The 16288-nt window shown below is 40.2% G+C and overlaps 2 protein-coding genes across 2 annotated transcripts; both read right to left on the minus strand.

The window, feature by feature from the left end:
* Nucleotides 1-1834: 1834 nt before the first annotated feature.
* On the minus strand, nt 1835-2690 carry LOC119427208 (GTPase IMAP family member 4). Its single transcript, XM_037694788.1, has 2 exons — nt 2663-2690; nt 1835-2595 (listed from the first exon to the last, which is right to left on the minus strand). The coding sequence occupies exons 1-2, from the start codon at nt 2688-2690 to the stop codon at nt 1835-1837; spliced, it is 789 nt and encodes a 262-aa protein (XP_037550716.1).
* Nucleotides 2691-4827: 2137 nt separating this feature from the next.
* LOC119427444 (GTPase IMAP family member 7) lies at nt 4828-10199 on the minus strand. Its single transcript, XM_037695063.1, has 2 exons — nt 9974-10199; nt 4828-5885 (listed from the first exon to the last, which is right to left on the minus strand). Exons 1-2 carry the CDS (start codon nt 9993-9995, stop codon nt 4918-4920), a joined length of 990 nt encoding a protein of 329 aa, XP_037550991.1. The 5' UTR covers nt 9996-10199; the 3' UTR covers nt 4828-4917.
* Between the last annotated feature and the right edge of the window lie 6089 nt (nt 10200-16288).

Below are 16288 nucleotides of genomic sequence, written 5' to 3' on the forward strand. Positions count from 1 at the left end.
AACTCCTCCAAAAATATTGTTTGAATTTTACATAAAAAGGTAATTGCTCAATTTTTGTCTTCTTAAGATACTTGTAGCTTCTTTATCTGTAATCACAGTTTACAGATAAAAACTGGATGATCTTCTGCCATCTAGTGGCCAAACATAAGAACACACCTTTTTAAAAATCACCTCAGACTGAGAACTCACTTTATTATTTCTAAAAGATTTTTCTGGCCTGTGGCTTTACTGTAGGATTTAAAAAGTTTGTCTCAGTTTAACACACGGGACTCGGGTGATCCTGAACTATGCTTGGGTTCTGTTTCTGCAAGATGATTTCACCATTTCAACTTCCAATACTTTGAAACAGTTTCTGGGTGATCATGGTAATAAGATCTTTAAACAATGGTCATTATTAAAAGTTTGTGAACAGCAGAACCAAAATCATTATTCAACATTTATAATTCAAACATTATTGAAGCTGTAAGGCCTGAAAAAACACAAGAAAGTTTCTAGAATATATAGAAACCTAAAAATCTTAAAAGTATTTTTTATGTACTATAAAAACTTTTTTTTTTTAATGCTATTAGCTCTGATGAATTGACAGCCTTTTGATCAGGCTAAAAGATTCAATAAATTGTTTCTCACATTCTATCTCAATAAAATGTTTTATTTTGTCTGGATTTTGATAATCCCAGTGGATTACCGAAACACTAAAAATATTTTTCCGGTAGTTTTTGCAGTGGAAGAATGATTTAGCCAATGTACAAATATCCACACCAAAAAAAAAAACTCTCCCAAAAAATTATCAGTTTTCTGAGTTTTTTTAAATGTTAACTTTCTGGACTGATAGGTTATTCTTCTGGTGGAAAAGCTACTGGGAAAATGGATTTTTCCAGTAATACATTTATTTTTCCTGGTAGATTTTCCATATGAACAACAACCTACTTATTTTTTAAAATATTTTTCAAATCCAGTAACATTAATGTAAACATATGTGTTATAATATAGCGGTTATAACTTCTGTGCCAAGTTAGAAATGCCTTTCAACAACCCAGTAAATCTGTTAAGGCTCAGATGTCCCAGCTTTTCACCAGCCTTGAACACAGCATTACCTTTTACCAATTAAGGCCGTTCTCACCCGTTCACTGTCCGACTAATCGCCTGGGACAAAGCCTTGGAACTAATTTTAAAATTGTGCCACAAAATGTGATTTATTCTGTTATTAGGCCTGAAAACGTGACAACTTCACATGTCAAAAGGTGACATCACATTGCATCATCCATTGCACAACAAGATGAATACCTGTCACTTCTGTTTGTTTTCAGTGTAAGTGAGGGCAACTAGTCATGTTTTAAAAACTTTAATGATAAAAAGAACACGGAACAAAAAACAGTTTATATGAACTTTGTTTCAAATTTAACACACCATAGTATAACCATAAAAACACCATAAATCACGTCTGCTCATCTACTAAAGTAATTTAAACCAGAGCAAATCAGGAGACAAACTATTTTACATAAGAAGCAGAGAGCACTAAAACAACAAAAAGAAGGGAGCAGCTGGGATTTTTATCTGACTGCATTAAAGTAAATCTGTTTTTTGTACTTTAAGGGCCACCGTACATTTGTTGCAAATGCTGTAGAAACAAATTCACCTTTTCATCAGATAAATATATATAAAAAAAGAACATTAAAACAAAAATAAACTGAACTTTGTGAACTACATTGTGTTTAACTGTGCACCTCTAGTGTTCATTCCAGATGTTTCGGGCAGCTGTGAGTCCTGATCTTCATGAGGTTGTGTCAGAGGAGCTGTATGAGGTGTATCCACCTTGCCATCTGAAAATAGTTTATCACTGGACAACACATTTGTTGGGTTTCGTGGAACGCCCCGTCAGCTTCATGTCGTGCTCCACCTCGGCCTTCAGCGTGTTCCTCCTCTGCTGCTCCACCGCCTTCAGCGCCTTGGACGTCCTCTGTTTCTCCTTCTTCGACAACCGTTTCGCCCTGCTGAACATCTTTTTGGTGTAACACTTCCCCTGATTATCCAGAATTATTCTTTCAATGATTTCCAGCAGCTTCACCACTTGTCTGTCGTCCTTTGACTCGTTGTTGAAAACGTGGTATTTGTTGGCGAAACCGTCGACGAGGCTCTTCAGCGCCTCGCTCTTGGAAATAAACTGATTAATGGTTTGTTTTTTCAACTTGTCTCCGTGAGTGAACAGCAGTATTGCGTGTTTGGTGATGTCCTCACCAAAGGTTTCCAGAATGATATTCAGGGTGTCTTCCTCCTCTTTGGTGAACCTCCCCAGCCTCAGGACCACCAGGAAGACGTGAGGACCAGGCGCAGCCAGAGAGAGGCAAACTTGGATCTTCTTCAGCACTTCTTCTCCGGTGAAGTTGGTGTCAAAGAGCCCCGGTGTGTCGACAACCGCCACCGGTGTGCCTCGGACGTCCCCGTCGACCCGTTTACAATCGAGAGTCCAAGAAGTTGGACACGCCTCAGACTGGAACGCCTCTCTTCCCAGGATGGTGTTCCCTGTGGCGCTTTTCCCACATCCCGTCTTTCCCAACAACACGATCCGATAGGCGCTGCCGTTTTTCTTCTTCGATTCTGCCAAAAACAAAAACAACAGCTTTGGTGTCAGGTTATTTTCAAGCCGTCAGCTTCTGATACCGACTAGAAGAATGAACTCCAGGTTTTATCATTTTCACGAGTCCTCGAGATCCAGTTGGACCTTATTCTCAGCTGTCAATGCCAACTTTATTGAAATATCGCTGTTGACCAAAGTGCTTCACAAACAAGAAATCAGCAATAAAATAACTGAAAGATCAACCATTTTAAAACGAGTATAATAAAATAGGTTAAGAACAAACTAAAACAAGAACCTCAGATGTCCACATGGAAGTCTAACCAAACAGGAGTTAAAAGCCAGAGCAAACTGAGTTTTTAGGCGGGATTTAATGGATTCTGGAACAATCTGCCCATTGAAATTCGTTCTGCAGAGTCTGGGGGGCTGCCACAGCAAAAGCCCGATCCCCCCATGCATTTTAATTTTGTCCTTGGCTGCACCAAAAGCATCTGACCGGAAGATATCAATGCTGTTTGGATTATGAAATGCAAAAGGTCCACTAAATAACTGGGTGCAGAGTCACTTAAAACTTGAAAATTCAGAAGAAGAATCTTAAAATCAATAGGAAAAGGAACAGGCAGCCAGTTAAGTCGGCTAAAACAGGACTGATGTGGTCCTGCCTTCTGGTTCCTGTTAAAAAGATGTGCAGCAGCGTTCTGGGCTCAGTGATGGAGAGATGATTGTTCCAAACCAACATATAAAGAGTTGCAGCAGTCCAGTCTGGAGGTGATGAAAGCACCGATGACAGTTTTGAGATCTTTAAGAGGAACGTAAGATTTTCAAGACTTAAAGTACTTGGGGTCCGCTGTCCAGGACAATGGGGAGTGTAGTACAGAGGTGCAAAAGAGTCCAGGCCAGATGGAGAAAAGTTTCAGGAGTGATTTGTGACAAAAGGGTGTCGGCAAAGGTCAAAGGAAAAATTTACCAGCTGTGTTGTATGGTCTGGAGACAGAGACATGGACAAAAAGACAGGAGACAGAACGGGGAGTGACAGAAATGAAGATGTTGAGGTTCTCCTTAGGCGTGACAAGGCTGGATAAGATTAGGAATGAGATCATCAGAGGTGCAGCACAGGTTGAACAACTGGAAGATAAAGTTAGAGAGACCAGACTGAGATGGTTTGGACATGTCCAGAGGAGGGACAGTGGGTATACTGGTAGAAGGATGTTAGAAATGCAGCTGCGAGGAAAAAGGACAAAGAAGACATATATGGATGCAGTTGGAGGAGGATGACTCGCTGTGGAAACCCCTGAAGAGGGAAAAGCTGAAAGAAAGAGGAGGAATGGAAGATTTTGCTTTGTCTATTAGAAACAACTGATAAAAACTGTCTTATCCTAAACACAACACCGTCAGCTAAACCTGTTCAAGTCAGATAAGCCTAATTTAATCATTTAGACTTGAAAGAACAGAACTGGAACATGTCAATGTTCCATCCAGAGGTTTTCTGCAACTCGTTTGTATAAAAGTGGACCTGAACACCTGCATTTTTTCAAGATCTGCTGCTAAAAAGACCTGCAGGTCATCTGAACTAAAACAAGGCATCTTAAAAATCCTGATTAAAACTGTCATAACATCCCACACAGGTACGAATCTATAGGCTGAGACCTTCTAAAATGGCATAAAGCATGTTAAGACAAAAAGGACATTAGTATAAGACATTGTTTTAATCTTTATTTCAACTTTTTAAAGTGTGGCAAGAAACTACAGAATCGTTTTAAAATATTAACAACTCATTTTAGATTTACACAAATCAACCAGAAAGTGTACCAAAATTAAAGAAAATCATCGACGCTTAAATTCATTAGTAGTTATTAACAGTGCACTGCCTCTTCGTCTGCAGCCTTCTTCCATTCATGGCTTTAAAAACCGTTTGAGCATGAAAACATGGATTCTGGTCAAGTTTTAAAAGATGTTTCTAAAACGTTTGGAAGCTTTTCTAGAAGAATCGTATGAAGCCGTCATCATCCTCTGCTGAGCCAAAGCACGGAGTAAAAAGTTTCCAACAGATTTCCTTCCAGCTACAAAGAACAAGCACAGAGAGTACAAGTAATCCGAGTCACTTTCTGGATTTTTTTTTTTTTTTTTCCATACTTGTGAATTTGAGCGCCCACAAATGAGATTATTTTTTTAGATGGAGTCATATTTTACTCCATCAGTCATAATCTAGTGTAATAAATGATTTAATCTATTTACAGGAAAGCCTCAGTAAAAAAGCTGTTAAGATTTATCACATAATGTACATAAATTCACCGAACGGGTTCTGATGACGACGAAAAGCTTTGGTACGTTCTGTCCTTCACGTTTTACTGCACATGGCAGCCTTCATTGACTTTTATCGCCAAAACTCCAATGGCAGCTCCGACAGCCGCTCCGGCGGCGACTCCGACCGCCGCGCCTATCGGACCCCCAACCAGCCCCAACAGGCCTCCGACGACGGCGCCGCAGGACGCGGCCACGGCGATGGTTGGCGCAGCCAGGAAGGCGTTGGACTTCTCAGCTCGGTTGCGAGCTTCGCAGTCGTACCTCATGGTCAGCTTGTTCTCCTCTCTGTAGAAAGCGCTCCCCGAGTATTTGGCTCGGAGCAGCTCCAGCTCCTTCAGCCGGTCTTCTTCCATTTCCTTCAGGATCCGCTCCTTCTCCTTCAGTATGGCCGCCTCCGCTTTAACGAACATGTCGTTGGAGTAGTAGCCTCCACCGTTACTCCTGATCATCTCATCGATCTTGTCCAGCAGCTGCCAGGTTTGCTTGGGGTCTTTGATCTCATTGTTGAAGACGTGGTACCTGTTGTGGCACTTGTAGATGAGGGCCTTCAGGTCTGCGCTCTCGGAAATGAAGCTCTCAATGGACTGATGCTTCAGGTGGTCTCCGTGCGTGAACAGGACCATCGTGTATCTGTCTGCAGCTTCTCCAAAAGTGGTCTGAATCATCTTGACGGTGTCCTTCTCCTCCTTGGTGAACCTGCCCATCTGGAGAACCACCAGGAAGGCGTGAGGACCCGGAGAAGACAGGGAGATGCACATCTTGATCTTGTCCAGCACTTCATCCTGAGTGAAATTGGTGTCGAAGAGACCCGGCGTGTCGATGACAGACACTGGCCGACCATCAATCACGCCCTTGGCTTTTTGACAGTCGGCCGTGAGCGAAGATGGGGACATGTCCGACTCGAAGGCCTCCCTCCCCAGGATGGTGTTTCCCGTTGCGCTCTTCCCCACTCCGGTCTTCCCAACCAGAACAATCCTCTTTTCCTCCACTTTTATGCTGCTCCCGAACCCTGTCAGACAGAAATATACTGTTCATAATCCAAAGCTGCGCTGTCAGAAGGAACGCAACGGAAACCAATCTGAGATTGGGTAACTATGATAGGCACATTAATAATCAGGTTCTCTTTGTGTGTTGACAACACATCTGTAGAACAACAAGAAAATCAGCATTGACTTAGAATGATGCTACATTTGTTTCATCCAACAGGTCCAACTTCATACTCTTCATCTGACGGTCAGGTGGAATGCAAAGGTTATGAATGTGGTAAAAGCCAAGCATCAAATAATGTTTTTGTTAGTTATGCTACATAAGATGTGTTCAACTCTTTTGTTAACATAGAAAAGGGATGGCCATTGTGCGTCCTAAGGGCCATTTGCAGCACTTGGAGTGATTTGTTGCCCACAGCTGGAGTTTAAGAATGACATCATTTTGGCCTGCAGGCTTAAGTGAAAAATGCAAAAGTAGACCTGTGTAAATTTAATAGCGATACTTTATACATGTAATTTTGTACCATACAAACATGTGGTTGTGATTACTGCTATACTATGACATTTAAAAGACGACATTTAAAAGTAGATAGCTGGCTGACATGATGCAGACAGGGAAGGTAGACATTTTCTGTGTCCAAGAGACCAAATGGAAGGGCAGCAAGGCTCACAGCGTTGAAGCAGGGTTCAACTGTTTTTCCACAGTGTGGATAGAAAGAGAAATGGAGTGGGGTGGTCCTGAAGGAGGAGTTGGCAAAGAATGTAGTAGAGGTGAAGAGTGTCAGGGTGATGCGTCTGAAGGTATACTTTCATTTTGACAGTTTTGTCCAACATACAAAAACGTTTGCACACTCCAGCCACAGAAGGATTTACATTTCCCACAGAGGCCACATGTTGCAACACAATGTAGGAGACAAGCCAAACACTGGCTTTAGGGGATCTTTTCGTTTAACACGTCCAGAAGTCAGTTTAACCAGCATAAAATGTTTGTTTGTTTTTTAAGCCCGAGATAAGAAGCTTACACCTTCAAGTAAAGTTCGTGAAATGTCACAACATTCCAGCACTTTTTTTTAGCTAAACATAAACTAATCATCACTATCACCCAAAGATTAGCTGAGCACAGTTTTTTCACCCTTATTTGGATTTGCTACTAAATTTAACTTGCACGTACAATATAGATTTAAATTAAAATAACTGCAGACATTAAGATGACTGCATTAATGTGTAAAAAGAAACGGGTTATTTTAGATATCCATAATTCAATTTGTTTTGGTCCAAAACTCCTCCTTCCACAGGACAAGTGACATTTTCTTCCATCATGTTTCTCTTTCAGCTACAAATTTATACAACTGCATAATTAAAACTGAAATATGAGTTTCTCTGAGTTCAGTTTAAAATATCCACAAATATGGCAATCCAGCAAACATTTTTTTGGTAAATAAAACCCGATTGTAACATCGGTAAATAAAATGAGTTTCTTCTTGTATATCCGCTCTTCATCACTGAGGAGTTGTGCTTTTGTTTGTTTTAGAAGATAATCTGAATGTTATCTTTGACTTTTTGTTTGAGTTCTTGTCATGTTGTCCCCTGAACGCATCACACGGGTTTCTAATCTGAGGTCATGACTTCAGTAAACCAGCATGGTTTATTCAAATGATGCTGCTCCACAGGTTAAATCTGAATTATTATTAAAGAACCATTATAGAAGACAAAACCTAACTGAAAACAAAATATTTAAAATACTAATTGTGAAATGAGGTTTATTCACATAGAAAACCAAACATAGTTGAGTATTTTAGCAGATAAAGTTAGATTCCTGCTGTGTACTCATTTGAAAACAATCACACCAATGACCACCGCAGTACAAACAGAAATTATAATTAGAGAAAAGTCATTTCCTGTGAAAATGCAGTGTTATTGCTGAAAGCTGCTGAAGAAGCTGAAAATGTTCCATCTCTAAACCCAATGAGAGTTGAATTTGAACAACTGGCATTTGCTGAAAATAACAGTGAAAATGTGTTGAAAAAGCTGAACGGAGCAGAAATAAGCCGAATAAGCTGAAATATGCAGAGACCGAACGGATTACAAAAAAAAAAAAAAAAAAAAAAAAAAAATCTGGAATTAGCCAAACAGAAAATGAAATGATCTTAAAAAGCTCAAATTAGCAAATAAATGTAGTTAAAACGGCTAACGATAAGTTTGCAATAAGCAGAAAGGAACATAAAGTTGAAAATATTCAAAAGAATCACAAAAAGGTGGAAAATGGCAGCAAGAATGAATAAAATTATCAGAAAAATATCTACAAAGAGCTGAAGCAGAACAGCTAAAACAGCACAAAAAAGATTTGATGGAGATTTTTCATTTTTAATGAGAGAAACAACAAATATATCAAAAAGTTAAAATTGTACAGATACCAGAAGCCATAGCAGGAATGTCCTGAATGATTCAATAAATTAATTGTTGAAATGGCACAACCCCCCCTAAAAAAAAAAAACAAGAAAAATTTATTATGTGAATGCTTGACAAACATTAAACTTGTGAAATGGAAGAAAACATCTTTCTGCTGGATCTTCAGCAGTTGGCTGTGACTTTAGGGTTTAAAACATTTAATCTAAGCGTGCTCCAGCTATTAATTTTATTAAAAAACATTTTTTTTTTTTTGTAAAGTAGTTTTCCAAATGACTCATCCTGTGTAGGTGCTTAACATAGAAACATGCTATGGTCAGCAGAACATCAGTTTTATTCACTGCTAAGATTTGAAAGAAAAGAAAAGATAAAACAAAACCAAAGGGCAGTCAAACCAGTTCACAGGAATGGAACGTGAAAGCCACAAGAATAAAAAAATTAATTCCTCTCTTCAGGGTGTGACTGTGCATTAAACTATGTTGCATGACTCTCCAACATTTCCGTTCTCGGGATGAAATATTAAAAAAACTGAACATGACTGCCGGGCATTTATGCACCGTCACTGTGACAAGAATAACAGAGTAAAGTAATGAGTTTTAATTTTATTAAAAATTAATTTGCTTAAGTAACAAAATAAAAAAATAAAAAATAAAAAAAACGCACCTGATTAATGTTCTCAATCAAAAATAATTCGGTAAAACATAAAATCAGTCAATCACTGCAGCATAATCAAAGATTTTCGATAAAATTTTAGAAAATGTGTTTGTTAGCAAAATATTCCATTAAAACAGTGAACAGATATGAATGAAACAAGTGAAATCCCACATCAGCTCCTGAATTCTGTCAATATATTTACTGGTAATGAGGATGGGCTATGCATGAATATCTCATTACTGGGGGGGGGGGGTGGGGGGGGGGGGGGGGGGATGTACTTTTAGCTTAAAAACCAGTTAAAAAATACAGAATAACCATCATGAGTTGCAGCGACTGGATCAAAACCAGCAGTGGGAGAATTCAGGAACTTGAAGGAAAATTGATGATGGATTCTGGAAAGATGGGACTCAGGTCTGTTAAACTGAGACCCATCAGGTTGGACCAGTCCCCCCAGTCTGCAACTACTGCTGTGAAATTTTAACTCGTTCCCAAACTCAACTCTTGTCTCATAAAGTTCATTTATTGTCAGTTATAGTTATTATTTAGGGTTATTTATGCAGGAAAACAGGTGTGCGCTTAAAAATCATAATAGTTTTCCAGATTAACCAGGTGAGAACACCTATTTTCTTAGAGGCCCGCACTCCCATTGAAATACATTCTTAAAATAGTTTTCATTCTCGACTGCTGCATGTTTTACCCTGAAGAGGAGTTATTTATAATCTGAAATGTCTGAGATGATGAGCACAGGGTGTTGAGGAGAACACAACCCATTGATGAAGTCTTACAGCACTGGAACCTCTAAATCAGGGTTATTCAACTGGCGGCCCGGGGGCCAAATCAGGCCCATGGATGTGCTCAGCTCTGCCCACAGATGTGTTCATTTTTTTAATAAAACTAGATTTTAAAACCATAAAACAAACAATAATGGCAATGGATGCCCCTGGAGCTCTTGGCTTTCAGTAAATGTGACCAATTAATCTAAATCATCGGATTTACAATTCATCCATCAAACTAAAAACACTTTCCACACCCTGAAGCAGCTGTTTCTTACCTGAGTAATTAGCGCCGTACATGTTGAAAGCTCCTGCCGCTCGTCTTGACAGAAACCACCAGTTTCTTTTCAAACGTCGAGCTCTGCACTAACGAGTATGTAAAACTAAACAACGCAGGTGTTTAGTTTCTTTTCAGATCTGAGCTTTAAGATCAAATGAGCTGAAAGTTTATCTTTGCTTCAGCTCAGATCAGATCACTGACCGCTCTGGAACCAGCCCCGTCTGCAGAATGCCTTAAACCCACCCCCTGCCGTGTCTTTAGCAACGTGAAATTCAGGTTACAGCAGGTTGGCAAGTCGAACTGAAACAAACAACTGAGGAGGTGCACAAAAAAAAAAAAAAAAAAGAAAGAAATCACACCTGCGACACCTGTTAGTGACCTCATTTCAACAAACCAACCATTAACAAGTGAATTACCTGAACAGCAGCAGGACTGAAGGTTGTTTTAAACTGAAATGAGCCTCCTTTCAGTCAGAATGAGCAGTTTCTAGCATAAAGATGAAAGAATATAGGGATTAATATTAAAATAACACTTTAAAGTGTGAGGGTTCCAGTTCCTGGTTCCCCTCTCCCAGTCTCCAAGCACAGAAGCAGCAGGTGTTCCCCGTCTGTCACAGCTGCAGCGGCCATCTTGATGATCCAGAGCAGCAAAAAGCTTGAAGCCCGACCACAAACTGACTCTCGAGCGTTGGTCCACCCACGCCAGACACATTGTTCCATGAGCTGGAGTTTCTGTCTAATGTTAAGATTGTTGGTCAGGATGTTTCAGCCACCAGCTCCCGTTTGGTTCTTCGTTTCTGCGTCCATCACCTGGACCCAGCCTCACCCTCTGTAAGATACGTTTGGACACCTGGGCTTCGCTGGCTCTTCATCTTGTTGCTTGCTGAATGGACACACAGTCACCTCCTGGAGATCTTCTATACTCCTGGAAATACTGGAATCTTCCATGCCTCCTCCTCCTAGACTGAAAGAGAAACAAACACTGCAAGACTAATCTCTAATTTTTGGAGTCAAGGAAATTCTCCAAATGATCACAAGATACTTTCTCTATCTTTCCCTCCCCAGGGTCTCCTGGTCCAACCCCCCCGTCACTTCCCTTTTATGAATAAAACATTTATACTCTTGAGTCAGTAAGTCTCTTCGGTTCTCTGTTGGAAAACTCCTTGCTCTCCAGCAAAGATGACATAAAGAACACATATTGCCACATTTCATTCCAGAGTATGTGACTAATGTCACGCTGAGGAGGGATGACAATAATGGCTGTTTTAGTAAAACCTTCAAAACAACTTCATACTCATTTCCCATAATGTGCTTTGGCTTGAGGAATGTTATGAATGACTCATCTACTACCACATTAAATTTGAGCAAAATATCGAAGTTGCAGTCATTTCTGTGTTGGGTAATGGCAGCTGTGGGGGTCAGATTCAGCTAAAACTGTTCCATATTTTGAGTATCTGTAAAACGGACTGAGTCAGTCGTTTTCAAGGTTTAATGACGGTCTAAAAATAAAATAAACTGGACTTCTATTCTGTGTGGAGTTCACAGCTTTATAAAACTTCATGAACTGCATTCACTTCAGTTTACTGTATTTATATAGCACCAAGTCACAACAGAAGTCATCTCAGGGCACTGAACAGAAACATTAATATATAAAAAGTACAGGTAAGTTATTAACAGAAATGATCCGAGGAGCAGACTGCTTTGAGTTTAACTCCATCACAGAACTTTCATCTTGAACAAGCATGAAGGCGACAGTGGAAAGGAAAAACTCCTTCATGAGGAAGAAACCTTTAGCAGAACCAGGCTCAGGACAAGCGTCCATCTGCTTCGACCAGCTGGGTTTGGTAAGAACAGATACACAATGGCAGATCAAGAATCACATGTTAAGATAGAAACAATATCAAATGAAAAACTATTCAATTTTAACAATTAACTTAAGGAAATTAGGTCAATTTGTTCTCAAGTAGTATAAGCCTATAGCAGCATAACAAGCCAACCCTAACTATAGTGATATCATGCAGGTGGAAGAAGGTGGTTCTAGTAATGTTCTTAATGTGGGGGATACAAGACATGTCCTGATCAAAAATAACACCAAGATTTTTAACATTCGAGCTGGAGGACAGATTAATGTCATCTAAGGAGGGAGAAAGGCTGAAAATTTTATTCCCAAGATGCTCAGGTCCAAAAACTAAAACCTCAGTCTTGTCTGTGTTCAAAAGCAGAAAATTAAGTGTCATCCAGGTTTTTATGTCTTTAAGACATGCTTGTAGTCTAAGTAGCTGACTGGATTCATGGGTTTCATGGACAAATATAACTGTATATCATCACCACTTTGGCTGTGGCCACCTGCCTGGGTGGAGTCGATGGGGGACAGGACTGCCCCCAGAAACCATCTTATCTCCAGCAAACTGGTTGGTCCACTTAAGGAGTTTACTGCTTGGTGGGGAAACAGTTTACTTGGAACTCCTCAGACTGATTAAACACTCTGGATAGAGGACGAAACATTTTTACAAAAAATAAACTGTCCAGATGACCTGACTGAGCATGATTGGGTTTGGTACCTGGATGACTCAGCATGAACTTTGTTGTATATCATCAGCTTAACAATGAAAATATTTCCCATGCTGTTTAAGAACTTTACCTAATGGAAGCATAATTTAAAGAGCATTGGTCCAAGCACTGAACCCTGAGGAACTCCACGACTAGGCCATGAGAGGCCTGGTTGTGTTCTTCAGCTGCAGGTTAGACAGGGACTACTCACTCTCACAATGGAGGCTCGTGGGCTCTTCGTCTGCCTGGTTCATAGAGATGTTTTGTTCACCTGCATGAAGGTGTGAATTGGACTGGAGCTGACCTGGAATCAGGCCTAATGCTGCATTGAAAGTTTTTGAAAGTTTAAATCTGAGACTTGGCTTCCTTCACCCACCGCCACCCCCCTTCAAATAATCTGTCCTCTCTGTCCAACACCTGGACCTGCTGGTCATCAGCAGAGTGTCCCTTATCCTGGAGGTGTAGGTGGACCTCTGCATCTGGTCCTGAACAGCTGCTCTCTGGTGTCGAGCCATGTGTCTGTGGAGAGGTTCTTTAGTTTATGAACATCCCTGCAGACACCGCTCAGTCTGGGTTTGGGGGGTTCCTATCCTCAGGATGGACCAGCCTCTGTCTGAGGGTTCTGTTGGTGTTAAACTGTACTGGGAGGCTGTTTGGAGAAAATAGATCCTCCATCTGGGACGATGTTTGCTCTTCTCCCTGTTCTGAACACAACACCCAGTGAGCTCATTCAAACCTGTCCGGCAGTTCAACGCACCACACACATTTTTGTCCACTTCCGCTCTTCGGTTGGGATAAATTATTTTACTAATTTACCTCGATTATAAAGTCATTTATTTCATTTGTTGAACAAAGTGGTGATCCAGAAGCTTGCAGAACCTCTTTCAGCAGGAATACATCAGTGTTTCTCGAGGACTTTATCAGTCTCCTTCATGGTTGCGGAGGATGTTTGGCCCACTCTTATTTCCAGCGTAGCTTCTGTCCATTAAGGTTTGCAGACGTTTGTTTCTGCACAGTGACTGGATTTCTGCAGCTCTGATTCTTTTTTTTCCGTCTGCTCTGTTGGAAATTAGCGATCCTGTTGCGTCATGGCCCAGTTTGGATGGACAGATGGACTCACATTTGGCTCCAGAACCCTTTGGTCTACAGAGAAGTTCGTGGCTGACCTAATTAATTAAATCAAACCTGACATGTCTGTTGCGTGACCGTGTTTTTCCATCGTGTTGGCATGCATTACGAGTTTGTTTTGCTCCATCATCTCCAACAAAATCATGCAGAAAAACTGGTCTTACTCGTGTTCCTCGTCGAGTGAATTCCCGCAAACGACTTCAAAAGAAAGTCGAGGCGTTCAGTCACAGAACGAGTTGTTTGTCAAAACCGTAAAAAGGAGTGTAGAAATGTAAACATCTACTGAACTATATTCTTGTTAATGTGTCCTCCAAGGCTGTTGATAAGTTCATAACGTCAAAAGAATGTCAGGTTTCATCTCTAGAGCTCAGCTGAAACTTCTCATGGTGCTCGTTTGTGGACATGGAGCAAAGTGGACTCTGCTGTGTTAGCCTCGTCCCTGAGAAAGACAACAGATGAATGCATGGGTATATCAGGTGTCCAAGCTCAGATTAAACATTTAATTTTGCAACGCTGCATCTTCGTCAAACTTTATTTACAAAGCATCTCACGTTCAACAAAGTGGAATATGAAATGCTTCACACCAGACTAAAACGGAACAAAAAACCTAGACGAGGAGTAACATACATGCAAACAAAAACAAAGGCAGTTTCATTAAATCTAAAATACGTAAATAAATAAAACATTAAACATAATTTAAAAAGAGAGGAAAAACATTAAGTCATAATTTGTTTCCCTAAAAAATGTATATAAGATTGAGTAAAATAATAAATATAATTAAAGTCAAACCACAATAAAACTAAGATAAAATTGCTGATTGCACAGCCTGAAGTCACGAGTTTTCTTTAGAAAACATCAGCAGCTGTAATTCTAACAAACTGCCACTAGGTGTCACTGTTAGCTGCTTAACTGCCAGAATGTTTGCGTGCGCTTGGAGATCTGATGAGAAAAGTTACTAAATAAATACGAAAAGTTGCATTTGTCTTTGTTTTTTGAAAGAAACAAAGAACAAAATTATAGTTATTATCATGACTTGTATTGATTTTTACAGCTTGACCCACAATTTTCTCTAATCTGCTGCTGCAAATACCTCTGCTCAGGATGAGATGTATTCTTATTTGTGTGCTGTTGCTCCCATGTGACAATGTGAGCCAACTTTCCCTGTTGTTTAGAGCTTCTTCTTACCTTTGTTCTTACATGCTGATTATGTCATTATTTTATATTACAGAAACATTACAAAGATGAGTTAAAAAAAAAGCTGAGCTGAGGATTGAAATTCAAAGCCCCACCAACCCATCCCGACAGCTTCATTGTTGGCGTTGCTTTGGGAGCCGTCGGATAAAACAACGCATCATTTACATACAGTGACATTTCCAAGCCGACGGTGTCGACAACTCGAGTCACCCTTCACTGGGATTTGTTGGGACTGTAGGACCTTCAACCCACCCGCTGAGCCCAGGTTTTAGTTCTTCACTTTAAAGATCGCTTCTTTCAGCAGGTTATCGTGGTCAAACGCCGCTCAGATGTCAAAAGGCTCGCCAAAGTAAAACGACTGAACGTTCATTCACAGAATCGAGCTGGAATTCTGCTCGTTTCGTTGTGGTTGTATCCTGCAAGAGACCGAGAGAAATACAAAAATGTGCTGAAACTCAAAACAAAATCACTTGTGTCACAATGACTAGACTGAAGAGTCAACCCCATACCATGATGATGCCACTGCCGTGTTTCACTGTGCTGTTAGGTTTACGCTCATCTTTTAAGGTTTTGTTCGTCAAAAATGGACATTTTCTTTCTTATGTTGGCATTTTTCAGATTAAAGTTTTTAATTGTGTCTGAAAACAAAACTTCTGTACAGTCACCTGAAACATGCTCTTTTAAAGACAAAAGGGGATAATGTTTTGGCCCGCATATCTTTGTGTGCACCAGTACTTTGAATCACTGAAATATTTTCATAAAGCTTTCAGAAAAGCATCGCCGTACATTTGTTTATCATCTGAAAGCTGCTGCATGTGAAGAGGAGCAAAGGTTTAACTCATGAAAGCTCCAGGATCTAAAGGCTGCTGAGAGAAATCAGGTGAATTATCTGAAGGGTTTTCAGTTTTAAACATGGCAGCTGCTTCAGGGGAGATTTAACCATTTAACTCTTCTGTTTCTTTACTGACCTGAATTTTCTGGATTCCAATGCGCTCCTGGTTACTTTTCTTTATGCAACAACAAATCAGCTGATGTCGACCGCTGTCATACTCCAGGAGGAGGAACAACAGCCGTCATGTTTTTTCTGCAAGCTGGACTGATTGAAATTAATAACCGACAATTCAGAAGTCTTTACACACTCTTTATGCACTTATCAGGCCAAATGGATCCCTCTGTAATCTCCTCACTGGGCTGCAACCGTTAGGGGCTAATTAAAGGCCCAAAATTGCAGGAGTTTATGCAGTCTCTCTTGGAAGCGCACCAAAAGTTTGCACAAACTTCCAGCAAACATTGTGCAAACATGAACACAAAATACAACTAGAAAGTTGGAAAAACTTGGACGGGGACTGCCACGCTGCAACCAATTAAAATGTTTTTATTGGACAGGACAATGTGTTACGACTATACCAATTATCAGCTCAATATAGCAAAAAAAAAAAAAA

Source organism: Nematolebias whitei, chromosome 21 (assembly GCF_014905685.2).
Source record: "Nematolebias whitei isolate Nwh7 chromosome 21, NemWhi1, whole genome shotgun sequence".
Lineage (NCBI taxonomy): Eukaryota > Metazoa > Chordata > Actinopteri > Cyprinodontiformes > Rivulidae > Nematolebias > Nematolebias whitei.

Coding starts and splice junctions, on each gene's coding strand:
- LOC119427208 (XM_037694788.1), bottom strand. CDS start 2,690: ATGATAAAACCTGGAGTTCATTCTTCTA. Junction 2,596..2,662: donor ACCTGGAGTTCATTCTTCTA/GTCGGTATCAGA, acceptor TGTTTTTGGCAG/AATCGAAGAAGAAAAACGGC.
- LOC119427444 (XM_037695063.1), bottom strand. CDS start 9,995: ATGTACGGCGCTAATTACTCAG. Junction 5,886..9,973: donor GTACGGCGCTAATTACTCAG/GTAAGAAACAGC, acceptor TCTGTCTGACAG/GGTTCGGGAGCAGCATAAAA.